The sequence below is a fragment of the Mobula hypostoma genome, chromosome 29, assembly GCF_963921235.1.
Source record: "Mobula hypostoma chromosome 29, sMobHyp1.1, whole genome shotgun sequence".
In the NCBI taxonomy this organism is placed as follows: Eukaryota; Metazoa; Chordata; class Chondrichthyes; order Myliobatiformes; family Myliobatidae; genus Mobula; species Mobula hypostoma.
Genome location: NC_086125.1, coordinates 14,390,066 through 14,414,381, shown reverse-complemented (window position 1 = coordinate 14,414,381; position 24,316 = coordinate 14,390,066). Strand labels below are relative to the sequence as shown.

The 24,316-nt window shown below is 42.9% G+C and overlaps 1 protein-coding gene across 7 annotated transcripts in view; it reads left to right on the top strand.

Annotated features, from left to right (window-relative positions):
* The window catches only part of LOC134339452 (GEM-interacting protein-like), a 117,508-nt gene that overhangs the window by 58,086 nt on the left and 35,106 nt on the right, over window positions 1-24,316 (top strand). For all 7 annotated transcript variants that reach the window (XM_063035975.1, XM_063035974.1, XM_063035978.1 and 4 more), the window contains 4 exons: window positions 1,827-1,952; window positions 20,395-20,459; window positions 22,252-22,362; window positions 22,951-23,031. In XM_063035975.1, the coding sequence (XP_062892045.1) occupies window positions 1,827-1,952; window positions 20,395-20,459; window positions 22,252-22,362; window positions 22,951-23,031 (383 nt within the window). The remainder of the gene's footprint in view (window positions 1-1,826; window positions 1,953-20,394; window positions 20,460-22,251; window positions 22,363-22,950; window positions 23,032-24,316) is intronic.

The following is a 24,316-nucleotide window of genomic DNA, read 5'->3' as shown; positions in this document are numbered from 1 at the left end:
CCAGAGAATTCTCATCCGTGATCCTCACTGGTGCTTACATACAGCCAGCTTCAGCGGCTGAATCAAAGTTCGTGACAAATCAGCATATAGGAAGGAGATTGAAAATCTGACTGAAAGGTGCCACAACAACCTCTTACTCAATATCAGCAAGACAAAGGAGCTGATTATGAGCATAGCAGCACTTCTGCTGAGGAGATTATGAAGATTCAGCATGACATTTAAAACTTTGACGGACTTCTCCACCACATATCTATAAGAATATATTGACTGGCTGCATCACAGCCTGGTATGGAAACACCAATGCCCTTGAATGGAAAATCCTACCAGGCCATCACACATAAAGCCTTCCCCATCATTGAGCTCATTTACACAGAACATCGTCACAGGAAAGACGCATTCATCATCAGGGACCCCCACCACCCAGGTCGTGCTCTCTTCTCACTGCTGCCATCAGGGTGAAGGTACAGGAGCCCCAGGACTGACACAGGTTCAGGAACAGTTACGAACTTCACTGAACTTCACTCTCCTCTTCACTGAAATGTTATTTTCAAGGACACTTCATCTCCTGTTCCCAAATATTTATTGTTATTATAGTTATTTAGCTGGCTGGTGGTGTAGTGGTATCATCACCGTACTTCAAGGCATATGGTCCTGAGTTCAAATCTCGCCAGCTCCTTGCAATGCTTTCCATCTGTGTTGGGTTGAGCATTGAAAAACAGTCAAAATGCTTCAGAATTGGCAAAAACACTGCCCAAAAAGCAACAACAATATATTTATTGTTTATTTATTTATTATTACTTTTTTTTAATTTGCACACTGGTTGAATGCACAATTTGTTGTTGTCTTTCATTGATTCTGTTATGGTTATTATTCTATGATGGACTTATTGAGTATGCCTGCAAAAAATGAATCTCAGGGTTGTATATGGTGACATATACAGTATGTACTTTGATAATAAATTTACCTTTAACCTTGACAGATGCTACTTATGTGACAATACATGCATCCAGCAATTATAAAGTTCTTGCAGTTTGTGTCGACGAGTGCAGGATCTATAGGAGGGATGAGTAAATAAACTACAGTAATGTTGTGGGGCAGTGGGAGGGGGGTGGTGTCATTCAAGCAGGGGGAGTGAAAGGTAATGTTGTAACGCAAGGGCGGAGTGTAATTAAGAGGACAAACAATATTGTTGTAGCTTTAAAGTTCCTGCCTGGTGCTGAGTTTAAGGACATCTACTTGAGAGGAACTTAAGGCAAGAGGGGAAAGATCCACTTGCGAACCAACGATAACAGCTAGAACTAAGGAAGAGATTGGGCTGAAGGTTATGAGCAGCTAAGGTTCCTATTGAAAAGCATAATCACAAATTTTATATTCTTTGGATTATTACCCGAACCTTGTGCAATTGTACAGGATGATTACAATCAGAGGAGGGAAGATCTGTGTGGGTGAAACGAATTTCAATTCATGGGACACCAGCCATAGTAAAGGGAAAGTGGGAGCTGTTCTTCTGTGATAGACTTCACTTGAATTGGGCTGTGGCCCATATCCTAGAGAATGGAACAGCTAGGACTGTAACCTTTTATATTTATCTTTGTTCTTCCCTATCTGGCAATTTCTTTCTCCTGCACAGATTTTATGTGTGTTAATTAATCCTATTCTTGCTATCCTCCCTCTGACAGTCACCAAGAGATATTGCTACTTAGTGCTGTTAATCTCTTGATAGTCTCCAAGGTCAGATCATGTGGGGGCCTTCTGCTGTCTGTCAGGCCCTGCACGTGACAAGCCATCCAGACTGATGATCCGGTGTCTCTTCACTCTCTCTGCAGTGCAAGAGGCTGATGAAATGCTGCTGAAGTGTGTAGGGGGTGTCGATTCCGCACTGCTCTATGCCAAACTCTGGGCCAAGTACACAAAGGACCTGTTGTCGTGGATGGAGAAGCGGACTTCTGCTGGTGAGTCATATGACGAGCAAGTCGGCGCCGCGGGGTGGAGAGTGAAGTGCAGTCGGTGTTTCTTAATCCTGGGCCTGTTGCGTTGCCAGTAATTCGAGGTGGGTGTGTGTGCGCGTGTGGGCGCACTGTCAGCACTGGATAGAAGAAAAGCAGACACTGATGTTGTCACACTAAAAGGTTACTATGCCTTCAGAAACGGTGTTACTGGCATTGGTAGCGGGAATCACTGTGAGCACATGTGACTGTGGTCTTGTACTACTGTGCTGGGTTGGTGGTACTGGTGGGACCTGCGAAATGTGTCTCAATATTGACATTGCAGTTTCAATGTCAGTACTGTGCTGATGTGGGGTACTCTGTCAATATCGCTTGGGTGGTGCTGAGCTGGGGATGGGGGTGGGGGAGTGGTTGGTTGTTTATACTCAAATAATACAGAATTAATGTCAGATGAGAGTGCTCACTGCTGGTGTTACTGTGGGGAAAGTTGTGATGTCTCACTTTTAGTGTCAGTAAGGTTAGGGAAGACATTTTGGAGGCCAAGTCATTGGGTATATTTAAAATGGAGGTTGATAGGTTCTCGATCAGTAAAGGAGTCAAAGATTACAGAGAGAAGATAGGAAAAATTGTGTTGAGAGGGATAATAAATCAGCCATGATGGAATGGCCTAATTCTGCTCTTTTGTCTTATGCTCTTGCATTCTTGCTGTTATTATCACTGTGACGAAAGCAGGGCTGACTTGACACCACCCACACACAGCTTCTTCCTCCACTGCACAGAGTGCAGAGACACCACATCACAAGCAAGGGAGTTGTCGCCTTGGGAGGGTACATATTCTCAGTGGTGGTTCTACCTTATAGGAGCAGTAGCTCTTCCTTGGTGTCTAATCACCGGGAGCACGATGGGATAAGGTGCGTATTGTTCTGAGAATGGCTGTGCTGGTTAGTTTGGATATAATGAGTGGTTCTGTTACTATATAACGCTGCAGTACAGATTTTGCTTCTGTACCAGATATGAGCACGACACTTGTGAACATAAGACCACCCCTCTCTTTTTGTAGGGATGTACATCAATCAAATACACCAAGTCTTTTAGGTACAAAAACAGACTGAAAATACAGTTTGGCTTTGAGTTGGTTCACATCTTATATAATATAAATGAGATATTCCTCCCATCCACTGAAATATCATCAGAGGACTTACAGCAAAAAAAGAGCTCATTTCACTCTGCCAGTTCCTCCTCTGTTGTGTAACTGCTTTGATGGTAAGGCTCTCCATACAGTGATTTCTGTGATGTCTTCCTCTTCCTTTAATTGTGGCTTCCTTTCTACCATTGTTATGAGCTATTGAGAACATCTTATCTATGTCCACACCTCTGTTGTCATCCCCCATCCTAGATACAGCAGGTATAGTGTTTTCTTGGTTTTCACTTGCCCTCTGACCAGCCTCCATAGCAAACAAGACATCCCTTTTCCATTTCCACCACATCCAATGAAGTTCCACCACCCATACGTCTTCCCGTCCACTTTCAGCATTACAGCTTGGCCGACTCCCTGGTTTAGTTCCACCACTACTCCCCTTCCCGCACACTTTCCTACACAGCTGAAGAAGATACAACACCTTCCGCCCAACGTCCAGGGACATAAGTAGTCCTTTAAGGTAGAGCAGTAGATTGAATGGTCACTTTACAGAGGAACCTGCACTCAGTCTGTAAAATGACCTTCAGATTCCAGTTGCCTTTGTGTTAATTCTCCGTCTCTCTCTGGCTGTGCCCAATTCATCTGCTACACTTCACCTTCTGTCTGGACATACTATAGGCTTGCAGTTTCAATATTAAGTACAACAATTTCAGATATTTACATAATCATCTCTTCAGCACCCGCCCCACATCCATGCCATTCTACACAATTCCCAACTGCCTGCATTAGGACTGTATGCTTCTATGCCTTGCCTAATGAAGTGCCTGTCTAAGTGTCATTCTACTACCTCCTTTAACAAGATCTGGATATCAGCCACTCCGTATGAACAAAACCTTTCCCTCAAATCTCCTTTAAATCTCTTTCCTCTCGCACCTTAAATCTTTGGCCTTCTAACTGTGAAACCCCTCCTACTGGAAAAACCCACCCATTCTATGATTCCTGTAATTCTGTGTACCTTGCTCAGGTCACCCCTCACTCCAGGGGAAACAAGCCCAGCCTATTCAATCACTCCCCAAAGTTGATGTACTTCAATCTAGGTGAATACCCTCTGTACTTTCTTCCAACACAACCACATCTTTCCAAAAGTGCAGCAACTGGAAAATGCACAGTACTGCAAAAGTGGACTCATCAATGGACTGTAACCTTGCCAGATAACATCCCAACTTTTATATTCCATAGCTATGAAGCCAAGCACGTAGTGTGCGTTCTTCACCGTCTGTGGTTGTCCATTGCACCCAGCGTTCCCAATGTGGTCTACTGTACAATGGTGAGACCCAACATAAACTAGAGGACCGCTTTCTTGAGTACCTCCGTTACATCGGCCAAAACCAGAATTTCCCAGTGGCTAACCAGTTTAATTCCTATCACCATTCCGATCTGGCCACAGTGAGGCCACTTTCAGGGTGGATAAGCAGCACATAATATTCTGTATAGGTAGCATCCAGCCAGATGGCATGAATATCGATCTCCCCCATTAATTTTTTTTCCATCACCCCCCCCCCCCCAACCCTTCCCTTTTCTTCTATTCCCCACTCTGGCCTCTTATCTCTTCTCCTCACCTGCCAGTCACTTCCCCCGGTGCCCCTCCTCCTTCCCTTTTTCCCATGGTCCACTCTCCTTTCCTATTGGATTCTTCCTTCTCCAGTCCTTTACCTTTCCCACCCACCTGGCTTCACCTATTACTTTCTGGCTAGTCCGCCTTCCCCTCCATCACCTTTTTATTCTGGCATCTTCCCTGTTCCTTTCCAGTCCTGAAGAAGGATCTTGGCCCAAAATGTCAACTATTTATTCATTTCCTTAGGTGCTTCCTGACTTGCCAAGTTCCTCCATCATTTTCTGTGTGTTGCTCATCATCGGTGCTGCCACTTTCAAGGAACATTGAACTTGAACTCAAGGGTTCCCCTGTCCAACATTACTCTGCTATTTGACTTCACAAAATGCATCCCCTGGAATTAAACTCCATCTGCCAATGCTCTGTTGAACCTTACATCTAGTCAGTATCTGCCTGCAGTCTAAGAGAATTTCTTATGACATCTAATGCCTATCATCAAGGATCCTCCCATCCAGGTCATGTCCGCTTCTCGCTGCATGGTCAAGTAGGAGGTACGGAAGCCTGAAGTCCCACACCACAAGGTTCAGAAAGAGCTATATTGGGTTCCTGATCCAAACCTACACAAAACAGATCCTACCTCAGCAATAGAACATTAGATTATTAAGACACGTAGTCCTCTTTTATTGTCATTTAGTAATGCATGCATTAAGAAATGATACAGTATTTCCTCCGGTGTGATATCACAAAACACAGGACAGACCAAGACTGAAAAAACTAACAAACCCACATAATTATAACATATAGTTACAACAGTGCAACAATATCATAACTTGATGAAGAGGTGCATGAGCACAGTAAAAAGTTCAAAGTCTCTCAAATGTCCCACATCTCACGCAGACGGGAGAAGGAAGAAAGACTCTCCCTGCCATACCCGACCACGGTCCGACTCTGAGTCATCGGGAAACTTCGAGCTCTGATCAGCTCTCCGACACTGAGTACTGAGCGCCATCTCTATCCGAACGATTCGACCTCCATCTCGGTCACCAACAGCGGGCAAAGCCGGGGATTTTGAGGCCTACCCTCCGAAAAATTCTGGACCGTGCAGTAACGACAGCCACGAATGAGCGTTTCAGAAATTTCTCCAGATGTTCCTCTGTGCTCTGTGCATTACAGACCCGCTCTTGCATTATCATGGACCTGTCTTTGATTGTGCCTGTTTTTGTCCTGCACTCATGTCCAGCTTTTGTAGCGTTTTACACTGTATGATATGATTTTTATTCTGTGTTTGTGCCTTTGACAATAATCTCAGACTAACCTCCACCCCCTTGATACTGACATGTTCCAGACTATCAGCATACTCCTCCTTAAACTCACTATCCTTCCTGTTCTTCTCCTTGGTGAATACCATGGAGAAGTATTCGCTTAAGGACTTGCTCACATCCTCGAGTTTCTAAGTGAGTCATTCTTTCCCTGGCCCCCCTCTTACTCCTGATACCCAGTTCTGCTATTAAGTTACCCTTCTAAAATAAGATCATCTTTTCTCTTTCCACTCCCACCATTTAATCCATCAAGCACTTCCTACAGCTTTGACTTCCAATTAATTTTTTTCACCTCTCTTTGTTTGTTTTCTCTCACTTGCTCACTCACTGTCAAGATCAGTCCTCATTAATCTATCAACCGGCTGGCTTCAGCACGTTATAACCTTATTAACCCCTGGCATTGCCCTGCTAGAAATATTCTCTTGTTTTAAAACATCCTTTCACTACACCCTGCAAATGAAAACTTTTTTTTTTAAATCTTCCACTTCAGATGTAAGTGCTTTGATTCTACCCCAGCAATGGAATACTGTAGACCCCCTCTTGCACTGCTGTGAACTTGCTTTTCTTAATAGAACATAGAACATACATAGAAGAGTACAGCACAGAAACAAGCCATTCGGCCCACAATGTTGCACCAAACCAGCTAAAAATCAAATCAAAAACATCCAAATGCTAATCCCTCCCATCTATAGGACATGGAAGGATATTTACAGTAATGTCTTGTTATGCAGTTGTTTTCTTTGCTTTTCGCTGACATAAATGAACATGTTCTGTGTCCTGTCTGGATCTATGTGCCCTGATGCTGTTCATCATTGTAACACTCCCTCACTATATTTGTGGACGACAATAAACGACTGGGCCTGAAACATTAATTCTGTTTCAATTTCCATAGATGTTACCTGATCTATTGAGTGTTTCTAGCATTTTATTTTGTTTTCCTCTTCCTCTCTTGGAATTTATTTCTGTGTCTTTTGGATTGCACAGTTTCCCTTTCACCTCACTAATTGCTTTCATGGTACCTCTGATCACATTGGACTAATGCCAGTTCCAAAATAATTACACAGTTGCTAGGGTGTCATTTCGGGGAAAGCCAGTACTGCATTTCCTCAAAGTATAAGAAAGGAAAGAGGAATTAGTGGCTGTTTATTTTAACCAGAGGAATAAAAGCAGACCAATTTTGGGACAGTGCTTCTGAAAGAACTATGCCAGCATTTATTGGTTATGATTGCAATAAATTATAATTCAACAAGTTAGTGGCAGGTAATCAGAATTATAGACAGTGAATATTGGGAGGCTGCTGTAATGAGAGAATAGGTAGAACAAAAATGTAACTGAGCAGAATAACAGAACTTGATGTTTAACGGACACAGAAGATTTAACACATCGAAAGGAAAGGTGACTGTGCAAAGAAAGTCCTTCTACCACGTATGTTTCTTTTGAAGGGTTGGGCAGCAATAGGAGAAGAAGTTCGTGGGTATGCAAGAGATTTAAATGGAATTAGTGTTCATAGATTTCTGATGGTCAAGGTGGGCTGAGTGGCCTGTATGACTCTATTAAACATTTTAAGGTTAAATAGGTTCAGTAGTATACTTAGACCCACAGCCATGTCATTTGGGCATTTAAAATGCCCTTGAAAACAGCATTGATCTAATTTAAAACAAGGTTCCTTGCTTGTTGTGGAAGATTCACATTCCTTGTCAGACCAAAGCTTTTTCAAGCAGGGACTTCTGGAAGCTGTGAGAAATGACCATGGATTTTAGTGTATCTCACAAAGCACACAACATAGAAATGGGGTCACGGATCCACACTGGATTTATATTTCATTGGAAACTCTTCCCATCTTCCCTCATCCAAATCATCTGCATAATCTTCTATCAACTTCTCCCTCATACTTGTCCAGTCAAGATTTAAATGTACGTTATTTATTTCCATCACTCCACGTGGTGGTGATTTTCTTGTGGAGTTGCCTATGAGTTTATTGGTGACCATCTTACATTGGTGGCCTTGTGCTGTGCTATTCCCACATACAAACATTCTTTTACAGTCCACTCCATTTTAAAGACTTTGAATGGGTAACCACTCAGCCTTTTTCTCAAAAGAAAAAAGAGCCCGTCTCCCCTTTCCTTTTGTGCTAACACACACGTTTTTGTTAACATACTCGTAAAGTATTTTGGGCCTTTTCTGTTGCGTCACATTATTGCAGTGTTGGCCAACCAAGACACGAAACAGGATTAGCATAGATGCCCCTCTGCCATGCAATTTCTAAAATGGACATTGAAACCATAAACACTTCGTCACTACTTTGTTTTAAATTTCTGATTTTGCACTACTTAATTTAACTGTTTAATAAATACTGTAATTCAGTAATTTTTCTACATTTATCATGTATTGCATTGTACTGCCGCCACAAAGTTAACAAATTTCTCAACAGACACACTGATGACATTAAACCTGATTTTGATTCAGATTCTCCACATCTCAGTTCTATTCCTCCGTGATCGGATAGAGAATCTGAGACTCCAGATACCTGCACTGATGTTGGTGCTGTCCGAGAGGGTGGGGAAGGCTTGCTAATCATAGCTGGTCTATCTAGCAGGGAGAAAATGGAGCCGGATAGGGGGTGCTGGGGGGGGGGGTGGGGAGGGGTTAGGGAAGCACTATTGCCGGAAGCCAGAAAGAAACAGAGAACTCTGGAAGTACTCAGCAACTCTAAAAGAGAGAAAAGCAACGTTAACATTAGAGATAAGTCCTTCCCTTTCCCATTCCCATTCCGATATGTCCATCTATGGCCTCCTCTGCTGTCATGATAAGGCCACACTTGGGTTGGAGGTACAACACCTTGTATTCTGTTTGGGTAACCTCCAACCTGATGGCATGGCGTAAAGGTAAGCGTAAAGGAGCTGGGGGCTTGCTGTTCTGGTTAACAATGGATGGTGCAATCCAGGTCATATTACGATCGAGGAACGTGTTTGTAGACCGAATATTGAGCATTTTGCTGTTGGACTCCAGCCATATTCCACCGAGATACAACACTGGGCGTTACGGGAGATTGATTCTGCCTGTGGCCATCGAACTTTGCAGCTCCTCCCGTGGAGGGTCAGACACCCTGAGCCAATAGGCTGGTCCTGGACTTATTTCCATCTGGCATAGTTTGCATTTTGTTGTTTGATTGTTTGTGGTTTTTGTATTGCTATATTTATGCTCTATCCTTGGTTGATGCGGCTGTAACGAAACCCAGTTTCCCTCGAGATCAATAAAGTGTATCTATCTATCTATCTATGAACGTCGATTTCTCAAATTTCCAGTAATGCCTTCACCCCCCCCCCCCGCCTTCACCATTTCCCATCCCTTTTTCTCCCTCTCATGTTATCTCCTTGCCTGCCCATCAGCTCCCTCTGGTGCTCCTCCCCCCCCCCATTTTTTTCTTTCTTCCATGGCCTTCTGTCTCTTTCACCAATCAAAGTCCTAGCTCTTTGCTTCATCCCTTCCCCCTCCAAGTTTTACCTATTGCCTGGCGTTTCTCTCTCCCCTCCCTCTACCTTTCAAATCTACTCCTCAGCTTTTTTTTCCTCCAGTCCTGCCGAATGGTTTCGGCCCAAAACGTTGACTGTGCTTTTTTCCATAAATGCTGCCTGGCCTGCTGAGTTCCTCCAGCATTTTGCGTGCGCTGCTAGGATTTCCAGCATCTGCAGTTTTTCTCTTGTTTGTTATTGGAGATAGATAACCTTGCATCAGAAACAGCCATTTCTGACAACTAATTGGAAAGGCTGGTTATCTGAAATTGTTCAGTTTGAACCCTGAGCGCTAAAATGTGGCCACACAAGAGGAGAGGCTATTCCTGCATTGAGACAGTGTAAGAGTCTTAATGTGGGGAGGCCTAGGTTCAAAGAAAATTTATTATCAAAGTATATATATGTCACTATACACAACCCTGAGATTTGTTTTCCAGCAGGCATACTCAGTCTAACGGAGAAATATAATCAAACTAATGAAAGACCATATCCAACAGGACGGACAAGCAACCGATGTGCAAATGACAACAAATTGTGCAAATACAAAATAAACAAGCAATAAATATCGAGAACATGACATGCAGAGTCCTTGAAAGTGAGTTTGTAGGTTGTGGGAACAATTCAGTGATGTAGTTATCCCCACTGGTTTAAGAGCCTGATGGTTGAGGTGTCACGACCCTTACTGAACCCGGTGTCATGAGTCCTGCGGTTCTTGTACCTCCTTCCTGATGGCAGCAACAAGAAGAGAGCATGGTCTGGGTGGTGGGAGTCCTTGACGATGGATGCTGCTTTCCTGTGACAACACTTGGTATGGGTGTGTTCAGTGTTGAGGAGGGCTTTATCTGTGATGGACTGGCCCTCCTACACTACTTTTTGTAGCTGGCACAAAAACTTCTGGTTGTGGCAGTGGGATGGAGACTTGAAGTGGAAGCCTGGGATCATTCGATCTGTGTTAGTTTCCCCAATGCAGGGGAGAACATATTGTGAACATTAAGTGCTGTTAATTGGAAAAAAAGGAAGAATTTTTTTCACGTAGGAGCGTTTGGAGAACTGAGTAACGAGGAGATCTGAAAGAACAAATTGTGACATTCCTACCTTCAGCTTCTGTGAGGAACAGTTGTTGATAGAGCGATAAGATTGGAGTTGGGGAGAGGCAGTCTCTTTGGGGTGCTGGGAAATAAAGGGGGTTGGAGAGGAGAGGCAGTCTTTGGGATGCTGGGAGATAATGGGGATTGGAGTTGGGGAGAGGCAATCTTTGGGATGCTGGGAGATGACGGGGGTAGGAGGGGAGAAGCTGTCTGGGATGCTGGGAAATGAGAGGGATTGGAGTTGGGGAGAGGCAGACTCTTTGGGATGATAGGAGAGGAGAAGCAGTCACTTTGGGATGATAGGAGGGGAGAGGCAGTCACTTTGGGATGCTGGGAGATCAGTGGGATAGGAGGGAAGATGCAGTCACTTTGGGATGCTGGGAGGTGAGGTGGTTATCTAGCAGTAACACATTAGAGGTGATGAAAGTTACAGAGGACTTGTTTTAGGAGTGCCTAAGGCATCCTGTGTTGAGTTCAGCATTGACAGGCAACTCCTGCAATGCTGCTGGTGCCAAACTGTATTGGTCTTTGCTGTTCCTTTGGATTGGTCAGCTGCACGGACAACAGCTTGCTCTTCGTATAGTGCTGCCTTGGTTTGTGTAACAACTTTGTAGACAGCTAGGACACAACATCTGCGGTTGACCCTGACCAATGGGGGCCTCATGTTTTATTTGGAGATTGATGGGGGGGAGTCCTAATCTTTTTTTTTGGGTGGGAAGAGACAGTAAAATCTAAACGGAAGGAAATAGAGCAGATGTGACTAATAACCCAGGCAATTAGGGCAGAGGGCAAGCTATAGAAACAAAGGCAATGCCTCAAGCGGATGTGAACAAGCAGAAGAAACTGGAAAAATAAAATGGAGTCTGAGGCCTAGTGCAGAGCCACAAGGCCGTGCGCTTAGCCCCCTGCTCTACCCTTCTGACTGTGAGGCTAAGCACAGGTCAACACCTTACTTAAGTTTGCTGACAACACCACCGTCATTGGCTGATTCAAAGGTGGTGATGAATCAGCATATAGGAGGGAGATTGAAAATCTGGCTGAGTGATGCCACAACAACAACCTCTCACTCAACATCTGCAAGAGCGAGGAGCTGATTATTGTCCTCAGGAGGCGGAAACTGGAGGTCCACCGACTCATCCTCATCAGAGATGATGAACTTTGGCAATTTTAAATTCCTTGGTGTTTTATTTCAAAGGATCTGTCTTGGATCCACATGTAAGTGCCATAATGAAAAAGCACGGCAGCAACTCTGCTTTCTGAGAAGTTGGTGAAGATCTGGCATGTCACTTAAAACCTTCACAATCTTCTATAGGTGTGTGGTGGAGAGTGGAATGACTGGTTGTATCATGGCTTGGTATGGAAAATCCTTCAAAATGTAGTGAATACAGCCCAGTCCGTCATGGGTGAAGCCCTCTTATCGTTGAACACATCTCCATGGAGTGCTATCACAAGAAAGCAACATCTATTATCAGGGACCCCATCATCCAGGACATGCTCTCTTCTTGCCACTGCCATCAGAAAGAAGGCACAGGACCCTTAGGACTGGGTTCAGGGACATTTATTACCCTTCATCCATCAGACACTTGAACCAAAGGGGATAACTTCACTTGTCCCCTCATTTAAAATGTTCCCACAACCTATGGACTCACTTTCAGGGACTCTTGATCTCCTGTCTGGAAATTATTTCTTATTTATTATTACTATTTCTTTGTCTTTGTATTTTGTGTTTTCCGAGTTTGTTGGCTTTTGCACACCCAAGTTGGGGTTTTTCAGTGATTCTATTATGGTTATTATTTTATTCTGGGTTTATTGAGTATTTCCTCAAGAAAATTAATTTCAGGGTTGTATGTGGTGACATATAAATACTTTGATAATAAATTTACTTTGAACAACATTCTTTTCTTGTATGAGTAGCCGAACTCCAGAAGCAAGGCTGTACCAGAGTCTCAAAATGAGTGATCTTGATGCCTCATTTGCTCCTGTACTTATGATGATCCCCTTGGTAATGATGATTCAGTTGTTGGAATAATGTGAATTCATACAGATCTTTACAGATATCATTCTTAGATTCATTGATTTGGACTGATGGAGCAGTGTCCTAGAATTCGGGAAATTGGACACCTTCTTCATCACATTTATTTTAAAATGTCTGCATAATAGCTAATTCTCAGCTGTACATGATCTAGTTACCTTTGCATTTGGAACTGGTCTGGAACAGCAGAACATAATTCATGGACTATGAGCTGTGTGCCATTCAATAATCACCAAATTTCCATGTTGATAGACCTTAATTTTTTTTTTAATTTTATTTTTATTTGGATAAGGAGTTCACAATTATCATGTACTTTTTTCACACATATAACCTTTTCCATTTTTTTATATGTATAAAACTACAATTATTTATACATTCTTAAGTACACATTGAGATGATATAAAAGCAAAATAAACATTTAAATAGATAATTATGTACTGTGGTAAATCTAACCTATTAGGCTAAGTAATGAAATTAGTTGTTAAGAAAAATGGTAATAATAGTTTCCATACAACCCTTCTGGACCATTTCCACTGGTCCAAAATGTTGCATACAAGCCTATATACCAACCATTGTAGGTGTTTATATCCCAATTTGTTCGTGCTTGTTCCTGCCCGCAGACATAATTACCTTAATTTTAGATTAGATTCAACTTTATTGTCATTGTGCCGAGTACAGATACAAAGCCAATGAAATGCAGTTAGCATCTGACCAGAAATGCAAAGAATAGTGTTATTTACAAAATAACTGCGAATGAAAAGTAAGTGCTACAGCACACAAATATAAAAGTACTGAGACAGTACAATATGGGTGCAATAGTGCTTAGCGCTGTGATGTGAGGTTCAGCAGGGTCACAGCCTCAGGGAAGAAGCTGTTCCTGTGCCTGCTGGTGCGGGAGCAGAGGCTCCTGTAGCGCCTACCGGATGGGAGGAGAGTAAAAGGTCCATGGTTAGGGTGAGATGCATCCCTGATAATGCTTTTCACCCTGCCCAGGCAGCGTTTCAGAGTCTGGAACAGAACTGGTTCTGGAAATATTAGACTGCTGTGACATCAACACTTTTAAAAATGTGAGCAACAGGCTGTTTCAGAATAGTCATCTTTGTGCTAATAACCGGACAAATGCCGATCAGACAAAATTCTGAAGCCAATCATGGGCGAGGAGGAAATGAACTAAGAATCCCAGAACTCACCTCTGCAAGTAGCCGAAGTGTAACACCTGCCTTTTCACTACCTCCCTCGGCTTCATTCAGGGCCACAAACAACCCTTCCAGGTGAAGCAACACTTCACCTGAAAAACTTGCTGGTGTCATCTTTTGTGTCTGGTGCTCTTGATAAGTCCTTCTCTACATCGGTGAGACCCGTCGTAAATTGGGGAACCGCTCCATCCTCCAAATGCAGAACTTCCTGGTGGCCAAACTGTTTAATTCCAATTCCTATTCTGGTTCAGACATGTTGGTTTATAGCTTCCTCTTGTGCCATGATGAGGACACTCTCAGGGTGGGTAGCCCGATAGCATGAGTATTGATTTCTCCTTACAGTTTAAAAAAAAAATCCCTCTCCCTCCACTTGTCTTCTATTTCCCACTCTGGCCTCTTACCTCTTCTCACCTGCCCTTATCTCCCCCTGGGTTCGCTCCTCCTACCCTTTCTCCTATGGTCCACTCTCCTATCAGATTCCTTCCTCTCCAACCCTTTACCTTTCCTACCCACCTGGCTTCACCTATCACCTTCTAGCTATCCTCCTCCTTTCCATCCTATCTTTTTATTCCAAGTTCTTCCCGTTTCCTTTTCCATCCTGAGAAAGGGTCTTGGCCCAAAACGCTGACTGCTTATTCGTTTCCGTTGATGCTGTCTGACGTGCTGAGTTCTTCCACCATTTCGTCTGTGATGCTCTGGATTTCCAGCATCTGCAGAATATCTCCTGTTTATAAACTAAGAGTAGTTCCAGTTCTACCATCTCATGCACAATAGGAGATGACATGCACAACTTCTGCTGATGTTAGAAATGAAGAGGCTGCAGATAAAGGTTGGATTGCCTGCGGGCAACACTTGATGTATTGATACCACACCGGGAATAGTAACATCCAACTTAAAATCAAATTCACAACAACAGGATGGACCCACATAAAGGCCATTCAACACAAGCTTCTTCTAAACGCTAGAAAGGGATATGGTACTAAAACTATGAAGGATAATTGCTCTTAAATTTAGAAATACATCACGGTAATAGGCCTTCCCAGCCCAACAAGACCAAGCCTCCGAAATACCTCCCAGTGACCAATTAACCTACTAACCTATACATCTTTGGGAAGCAGGACAAAACCAGAGTGCCCAGAGAAACCCACGCAGTCACAGGGAGAATGTACAAACTCATTACAGACAGCGACGGGAATTTAACCTTGATCACTGACACTGTAAAGCGTTAAATTAACTGCTACTCTACCGTGGTGCCCCTCCTGACAGCAGAGTTTTGTCATCTGATAAGCCTGCCACAAGACTCCCAAATCCCTGCAACATTTTCACCTGCACAATGATAGGAGTTGGGGGGAGGGAGGGAGAAACTGATAATATCATTCATCATTTCAAGAGCGTTCAGCAGAATGGTTTCTTAGTGAGAGAAAATAATATGGGGTATAATGAGACAAGAAGATACAAGCACAGACATCCCACCTCTCCCAGAAGTTCCGGGAGTCTCCCGCATATTAATAGTGGCTCCCTGATGCCCGCAAATTATATACAATACCATGGAAATCAATTTTTTTGAGAGCGAGCGAGAGAAGGCAAGAGAGAGAGAGACAGACAGCCAGCCAGCCATGGCAGTGTTCCAAAAAAAGAAAATATAAAACGTATGTCACCCCAAACTACCCTAAAGTGTACCCCTGCCTAATAGAGTCAAAATAATGACAGTGTTGCTCGCTGCACTGTTTGCAACAGTGACTTTGCTATTGCCCATGGTGGGTTAAGACTGTAAAAGACGTGTTGAGGTGAGTTTAACAGGTGTCATTCGTTCATTAGCATAGCTAACGTTATTTAAACTAGCTGGCTAGCTGCTAAGGAGCTACTCTATTGCAAACATCCCACCTCTCCCAGAAGTTCCTGGAGTCTCCCGCAAATTGATGGTGCTACCTCCCTGAAATGAGTTTTTGCAGGGCGGGATGTTTGCAAGCAACGCACACAAAATGCTAGGGGAATTCAGCAGGCCAGGCAGCATCGAATGTTTACTTTATTTTCCCCATAGATGCTGCCTGGCCTGCTGAGTACCTCCAGCATTTTGTTTGTGTGTTGCTTGGATTTCCTTGTCTCATTATACCCCATATACTGAATCAGGTTAAAATCACTGACATACATTGTGAAATGTGTTGTTTTCCATCAGCAGTACCTTGCAATATATAATTATAAAAACTATAAAGTACAATATGTATATATAAAGTATTAGCGTGAAAAGAGAGGGGAAATATGGTGAGGTGGTGTTCATGGATTCAGTGTCCATTCAGAAATCTGATGGTGGAGGGGAAGAAGCTGTTCCTGAAACATTGGGAGTGTCTCTTCAGACTCCTGTACCACCACCTGGTGGGTAGCAATGGGAACAGGGCATTTCCTGGGGGTCCTTGTATGGGGTTGAATGGGATCTGGGTTCAGCCATGGTATAGCGAACTCGATGGGCTGAATGGCCTAATTCTGCTCCTGTGTCTTACATCTGAATGATGGATGCCGCCTTTCTGAGGCCTCGCCTTTTGAAGGTAAACACGAGGAAATCTGCAGATGCTAGAAGTTCAAGCAGCCACACAAAATGCTGGTGGAACGCAGCAGGCCAGACAGCATCCATAGGAAGAAGCACAGTCGACGTTTGGGGCCGAGACCCTTCGTCAGGACTAGATGAAGGGTCCCGGCCCGAAACGTCAACTGTGCTTCTTCCTATGGATGCTGTCTGGCCTGCTGCGTTCCACCAACCTTTTGAAGGTATCCTGAATGCTAGGGATACTGATTCCTCTTTTAAGCTACAAATCACTCAATCTGTAACTCTAGTTAGTTTCTTGATACTTGAATGATTGAGAAAAAATAATTAAAAAGGATGAACAATTTATCAAACATACAACTTCGCCTGAACCTTCTGTGTGTCTGCCTACTGCCTGTATCACTGCTATCGGTAAGGAGAGCTACTCCCTGTCATTTGATGGGAGGATAGTTGACAACAAAATGCAAGTTCCTGAAGGATCTCAGTGGGTCAGGCAGTGTCTGTAAAGGAAAATGGACAATCGATATTTCAGGTCAAGACCTTCATGTAGACCAGGGGCTCCCAGCCTTTTTTATGCCGTGGACCAATGCCATTAAGCAAGGGGTCCTTGGAGCCCAGGTTTGGAACCCCTGATCTAGACTGAAAGGTAGAGGGGAGATGGCCAGGACTGCCTGAGAGTAAGCTCTTAGAAAAGAATTGCTGATATCCTGAAGAACAGCAACTTCACTCCACAATGCCAATAATACTTTCCCAGGAACGACTGCAGATCTGCTATGGTGTTTTGCATAACTGCCTCAAAGCATACAGACCCACATCCATTGACCAAATCCTACAAAACAACAAACTGCAGAGTAATTATAATGTTCTCCCCTATTGTCAGTACTCTGTGCAGAACAGCAGTATACTGCTGGTTGAGAGTAACCTACTCTGTGTGACGTTCTTTGTCCTCATGTGAAGTGGATTGCTCCCAACTAATAGTACCCTGAGAGTCTGCTGGGGCATGTGAGACTTTGACCATGGAAAGAGAATCCTATTCCTTCAGCTGCTGCACTGTGAAGTGTTCATGCTGGTTGGCACAGAGTATTCCAAGTATTCTACTTTGAGTGTGGAAATGATGTGTAATTGGCTTCACAGAAACTACTGCTGAGGTTGATTATTAATTACGCAATACTACTCGTCATCTCTTGAAGCCTGGTTATCAGGTAGTCCACGGAGTGTGCCAAACATTTGGTTATGCATTCCACCAATCTGTTTATCTATGCTTTCCTATCATCTGCCAACACAAAAATATTGTGTATCCTCATTCTAGCCTCCTCTTGGATCCAGGTGTTTCTTTGTCTCTAAACTAGTCATTTTAGTCCAATGGTGTCAGTGTCTAAGCCTTCCAGTGTCCCACACAAGAATGCTGTCTATTCTTCATCCTCCTTGGTCAATGTTTGTTCCTGTGCAGTGTGACGGTCGAGAGCTTTGTCCTGAGAAACTACACTGATAAAAACACTCCAAAAGAAAATACGATTGTTGTGAGTACTTAGGGCTGTTTGTGGCCAGTGCATACACAGAAACACAGACGGCATATTCATTGCATTAAGCATGGAACTGATTACGATGGTCTAGGACAGGAGTTCTCAACCTGGGTCCACGGACCCCCTGTTTAATGATATTGGTCCAAGACATAAAAAAGGTTGGGAATCCCTGGACCAGAAGATGCCTACCTATGTGGGAGATTGGGGGATGTTTTAATGCCACCAGCTACAAGGGCCTGAAATGCGCTCTTCCATTTGGAGAACTATTTAGTTAAGCTTGGTACAAACTAGCATCCCTCTGTCTACTAGGATGTTAGCTAAGTGTTGTTTTTTTTTATTGCTATGCATGCATTATACAAAGGTATGAGTTGGTGTGAGTTGCTCTGACACATGAGTGTTGCATTTGTAGGTTGCAAAAATGTTGTGTAATTCAAAGTGTTTTGTGTCTCTTCAATAACATCCTGTAATTTTAATCTCTTGGTCAATTTTAACTACTGCTGCTGCACTAATGATGTTTGTACCTCCAGATGCTAAAGGCTTAAGTTTGTAACTCCACCAGCCTTTCTGTGAGATTCTCCTTGAAACCCATCTTGTTGATGGAGGTATTAGTCAGCAGCTCTAATTTCTCCCTTTGTAGATCAATGTCAAATTCAGTTTGATAAAACGGCTGAAAAGTGTGTGACTTATTCTGCCATATAAATAGATTGTTGTTGCTTTGAAGAGCCGGGGATGAGTCCTGAATGCACAGTCCCAGTGCTTTCACTGTCGATGAGGTTAGCTGATTGTTAATAATGGTCCAGGGGTTGACAAAGTCACATTTGTCATCATAAGGATGAAAATGAGGAAGTGACTATGGGTTAGGGAGAATGCAAGTTTCTCTGATGTGAAATTGGGCTTATTTACCTTGGGTTGGAGAATTTACAATGGAGATGACTCGAGGGTGGGGAGAGGGCCAGTGGAAACTCCTATTAGAAATAACTGGAGAGATCTGTTTACCTCAGAATGACCAGATAGTGAGAGTGCAAAGTAGGGATTGTAATAGTAAATTCCTTTTCTCCATGGATACAAAGTTGAAAGTGCAAGAAGCAGAAAGCTGCACACATGGAACTCCAAACTAACACTGGAAAATATGGGAAATACCCAATGGATCAGATAGCATTAGTTGTGAGAGAAATAATTATGTTTAATGACATTTGTCAGAACTAGAAACTAGAAAAGGGAAAACAGGAATTCCTTTAAATTGATGGTTGGGGAGCAGTTGAAATATAATAAAAGGAAATGAGCACTTAGACTTGTCACTCTAATAACATGTTGACTAAGTTCTCTGAAGTACTGGAACAGTGAGCGAAGGGGGTGTTGGTGGTTTCGCACTCACCAGAAAGAGCTCCCTTTAAGTTGGGAGATCTCAGACTTTGTTGAAGATGGTGTTCAATAAATAGCTGTTTTGTAAAGGCAATCTAAATATAAGCAACACACACAAAATGCTGGAGGAACTCTGCAGGCCAGGCAGCATCTATGGAAAAGAATAAAGAAAAGGCGGAGAACCCTTCTTCAGGACTGAAAAGGAAGGGGTAGATGCTAGAATAAAAGGTGGGAGTAGAGGAACAAGGATTAGCTAGAAGTTAATAGATGAAGCCTGGTGGGTGGGAAAGGTGAAGGACTTGAGAGGAGAGTGGACCATAGGAGAAAAGGGATGGAGGAGGGAACCTATGGGGAGGTGAGAAAAAAAATAAGGGTCCAGAATGGGGAATAGGAGAGGGAGGGGGGGAATTTTTTCACTAAATGGAGAAATGGATATTCATGCCATCAGGTTGGAGGCTACCCAGATGGTATATAAGGTGCTGCTCTTCCTCACTGAGGGTGGCCTCACTGTGGCACAATATAACATGGGACCATATATTGTTACTGCTAGAAAATACCTTTAATGAGATCTGTATACATCCTTACAAAATCTTTGAAATGTTCTTTTGAATTTGGAGTTCAGGTGAACCAAGCTTCTCAATCTCGTAATTATTGCCACAATGGAAACCACAAATCCAGATATGGAATAGTTTTTATTTCAGTGATGCTACCAACACCTTTCATTCAAAAAAGACCAACATAATGTTAAGCTGCTAATTTAATTTCTGGCATAAAGAGATCATTGGTCTAGAAGTATGTTCCCTGCATTGAAAATCTAGGAATATATTAAAAGTAAAAAATAAATCTGGTTTAAAAAATGTAGTTTTGCGAATGTCACTTACCTGTACAGGTTGGGACCTGCCATAAAGTCTGCAGTATAATGGGTCTAACCACTGCATATTTTAAAATGCCATTCTACCTTGGTTCTTTAAATGGTAATGGCTCAGTCACAGAAGTACCTATACTTTTGTAGATTTATGACCTGGCTCCACACCCATTTATTCCATGTAGCAGTAGAACAGAAATAAGGAGATATTATTTTCCCTAGAGAAATGTCGCATTCCCTTGATAATGTCCTTGTTTTACAGAGATTGAATTCTCAAAGAACATAATTAAAATGGCAGACACAAGCAAGATCTTGATCAACCAAGAGGTAAAGTGTTCTGTGCACCAATATACAATGTATGTGTTCAATAGGTTGTTTATTTCTCTTTTGTGGTTCAAATTCACCGTACCTTGACCGGTTCGTTTGATCACTCAAGTCTTTGAACATGATGGTTACAACGAACCCCTCACAGACAAGTGACTCCAAAAAAAAACCATCCCATGGTGTCATTGGAAAGGGAAGAGAGTTATTGCCAACTCCAAAAATAGATAAATTTCCAATATTATCACAATGCTCTTTGCAGAATTTTATTATGTAACTATAAACTGCAAGAAATTAAAAACATAAGGTCTAGAACTACTCAGCAGTTTGGACAGCATCAATGGAGAGAGAATGGGATGACTTATGCTGGCGTGAAATCACAGTTCATCTGATTTAGCTCAGCATGGTCCAAGATGCAGTCTTCTGCTGGGAGGCTGATTTCTCGCTCACTGGCGTGGCCCAGAATAGTGCAAGGCTTCTCCCAGCACATGGACATTTGACAATCAAAGGCATTCATAATCACTTAATAGAAATTAAATTATGTTCAAGCGTGCTTGCAAGCATCCCACTACTGGTGCCCTATTAAATATCCCAGTTCAGAACTTAACAGATCCATATGCATTTCAGTGAAAGATGAACCCCACAGTGTTTCAGAAGTCAATACAGTGTCATTGAACTAAAATATTTACTGTCTGGTCCCAAGTAATTTTATTATTTTGCTTTAATTTTCAATGTTTAACATGCACTGTATTCTGATTTTGAATGTACAGGAATAGCTACTGTGCAGTTGCAGGTTGCACCTGTGTCTCCAGGTCAGAGGATCGTGGGCTGAAAAAAATAGTCTCATATTAAAAAATATTTAATCACCAGAGCTAAGATGAGATTCAAAGAGTTCATTTCTTGGCTTAGAGGTTAAATAAAACACTGCATCCTCTCTCAAGAATATACAGAGGATTGCGGGGGGCAGGAAATATCCAATATGTGAGAAAAGCCAGGGTGTTTTCCCAGTGTAACACACACAAAATGCTGGAGGAACTCAGCAGGCCAAGCAGCATTTATGGAAAAGGGGAAACGGTCAACATTTCAGGCCGAGACCATTCATCGAGACATAGATGCTTTGCAATTTCCAGCACCTGCAGATTCTCTCGTGTTGGTTGTCCCAGTCACTTTTCACACTTCAACCAACTAACAGCTAGTAGAGCCCCTGCCCACGACCCTGCTCTCCCTGTGAGTTTCCATTATCCACCTGAATCACAAAGACATGTAGTTTGCTGGGTTAATTACATTGTAAATTGCCTTTACTGTGTCTGTGGGTGGTAGGATCTGTAAGAGTTGATGGGAATTTAAGGAGAATAAAATGGGTATTTGGCTATTGGCATGAATTCAGTGGATGAAGGGCCAGATGACTCTATGACTCTATAGTACTCGAAGAATTTTCAGGCTACCAGGACCTTCTGTATCTGTCAGTCCTGGATAGATTCCAATTCAGGTTTCAAACTGAGCAAAGTTTGACACACAGATGGAAAGAGTAAGATCTAGAGCGTATTGCCTGGTCACTTTGAGTCACTCAGTTAAACTCTTTGAGTCACTCAGTTAAACTATTGGCTTACAATCAGATTGTTCTATAATTAAACCACAAACTTATATCCTCTGTGGCGATGTCAATCTGCAAAATGTGTGTGTGTGTGTGTGCGTTTTTTTTAAATTAATGTTGAAGGGTGTGTGGTGTATCAAAGATCCTGGAACTTGAAGAAAGAGATAAAATGATGTTTACAACTGATTCGTATCTTCCTAACAGAAGTTCATGCCTTTCCAATACATCTACACAATGGCCTTGCAGCATGACATCCAACAAGGCGAGAAGACAATTAAAACCATGAGTTTGCTGCAGGAGGGTAAATACATAAAGGTGAGGAATTTATTTATTTATATTATAGATTGATCTGATAAGGAAAAGAATAAGATTGGATGATTTCGGGTGCACAGGCAGAGACAGCTCTGGAGACCAACCATCATGGATGCGGACGACCCTGTGTGGGACATGTACGGATAGGACTGGGACCACAGGGAACGCCTAGCTAGTATAGACTGTTTTTTTCCCGGGTATTACCTTTTCTCCTCTTTGGCTGTTCATAGAGGGTCAAAGAAACCTAGTAGCTGTCACTATTATGTGAATTCACACGCTTGTGAACTGAGCCAACAAAAGTACGTGTCAGATTCTTTCCATGCCTAACTGGGTATTAGGATTGAAGGGCATTCTTTGTAACAAGGCTAAGATCCTCCGAAGGACTGAGAGGGAAAAGGAAAGATGGGCGACATCACAGAGGCGTGAGGAGGAGTGAGACACTGGCTGACAGGTGACAGGTGGAACTAGGTGAGGGCAGGTGGAGCCAGAGGGGGGGAAAGGGTTGGTAAAGGACACACTTATTTGTCCACAAACCTCTTGAGAAGCTGTTTCCTTTTAAATTGGTTCTTCATTTCACTTTTGAATAAACAGCCGCTCATGATGAAGAAAAACGAGGTGGAGAAGCAGCGACGGGAGTTCAAGGAGCAGTGGCAAAAGGAGCAGCGCAGAATGGTGAGTGAAGCTCTCTCGCAAAAGCACGTCACCGGGCTGTGACCGCAGAGTGCGTCCATGGGCTCTGAGCTGGACAAGAGTCAGTGACCTTGTTCAGACATCCCACCTCTCCCGGAAGTTCCGGGAGTCTCCCGCATGTTAATAGTGGCTCCCTGATGCCCGCAAATTATATACAATATCACGGAAATCAATTTTTTTGAGAGCAAGCGAGAGAAAAGCAAGAGAGAGTGTGAGAGCGACCACGAGATAGAGTGAGAGAGAAAAAGCAAGCGAGAGAGGGAGAGAGAGCGAGCGAGAGCGCGCGAGCGACCACGAGAGAGAGAGCGCGCGTCATTGCAGAGTGGTCCAAAAAAAAAATATAAAACATACGTCACCCCAGACTACCCTAAAGTGTACCCCTGCCTAATAGGGGTCAAAATAATGACAGTGTTGCTCGCTGCACTGTTTGCAACAGTGACTTTTCTATTGCCCATGGTGGGTTAAGACTGTAAAAGACATGTTGAGGTGAGTTTAACAGGTGTCATTCGTTCATTGGCATAGCTAACGTTATTTAAACTAGCTGGTTAGCTGCTAAGGAGCTAGTCTATTGCAAACATCCCACCTCTCCCGGAAGTCTCCCGCAATTTGATGGTGCTACCTCCCTGAAATGAGTTTTTGCAGGGTGGGATGTCTGCCTTGTTCAATATCTACAGGTGCTCATACTTAAGAATTATTATTACCAAATTGAGTGTCAACTCTGATTTTTTACCCCCTGCCCCTCCCCCGCTAGTGAAATGAGCAGAGGCTCACTATTTATAACTTATTCAGAGACACGGGCCCTTCCGGCCCAACAAGCCTATTTACACCCTGGTGACCAATTAGTCTACTAACCCGTACATCTGTGGACTGTGTGAGGAAACGTGCACCCACAGGAAACCCATGGGGTCCCAGTGAGAAAATGAGTATAATTTTACCTACAACTCTTTCTTTCAAAACGAAACCAAATCCTTCAGGGGGTGAATAAATGGGTGTTGCTATTTTTGTCATTTTAAAATTTGTATTTCAAAATAGACTTTATTTATAATAAAAAAAAACAAAGGAAGAAAGTGCAAAAAATACTTTACATTCATGGTTGTTATACTCAGTGTTGTAATGAATTGCATGGTTTATTCTTGTAATTAACTTTTTGTTATTAATAAATTTTCTTTTGATATAAAACTGACAACGAGACCACAGACTGCACAGTCTCCTAGAACTTGTCCTCTGTCACAGAGGAACTAGACTACAGTAAACAGGTGAACCTGGA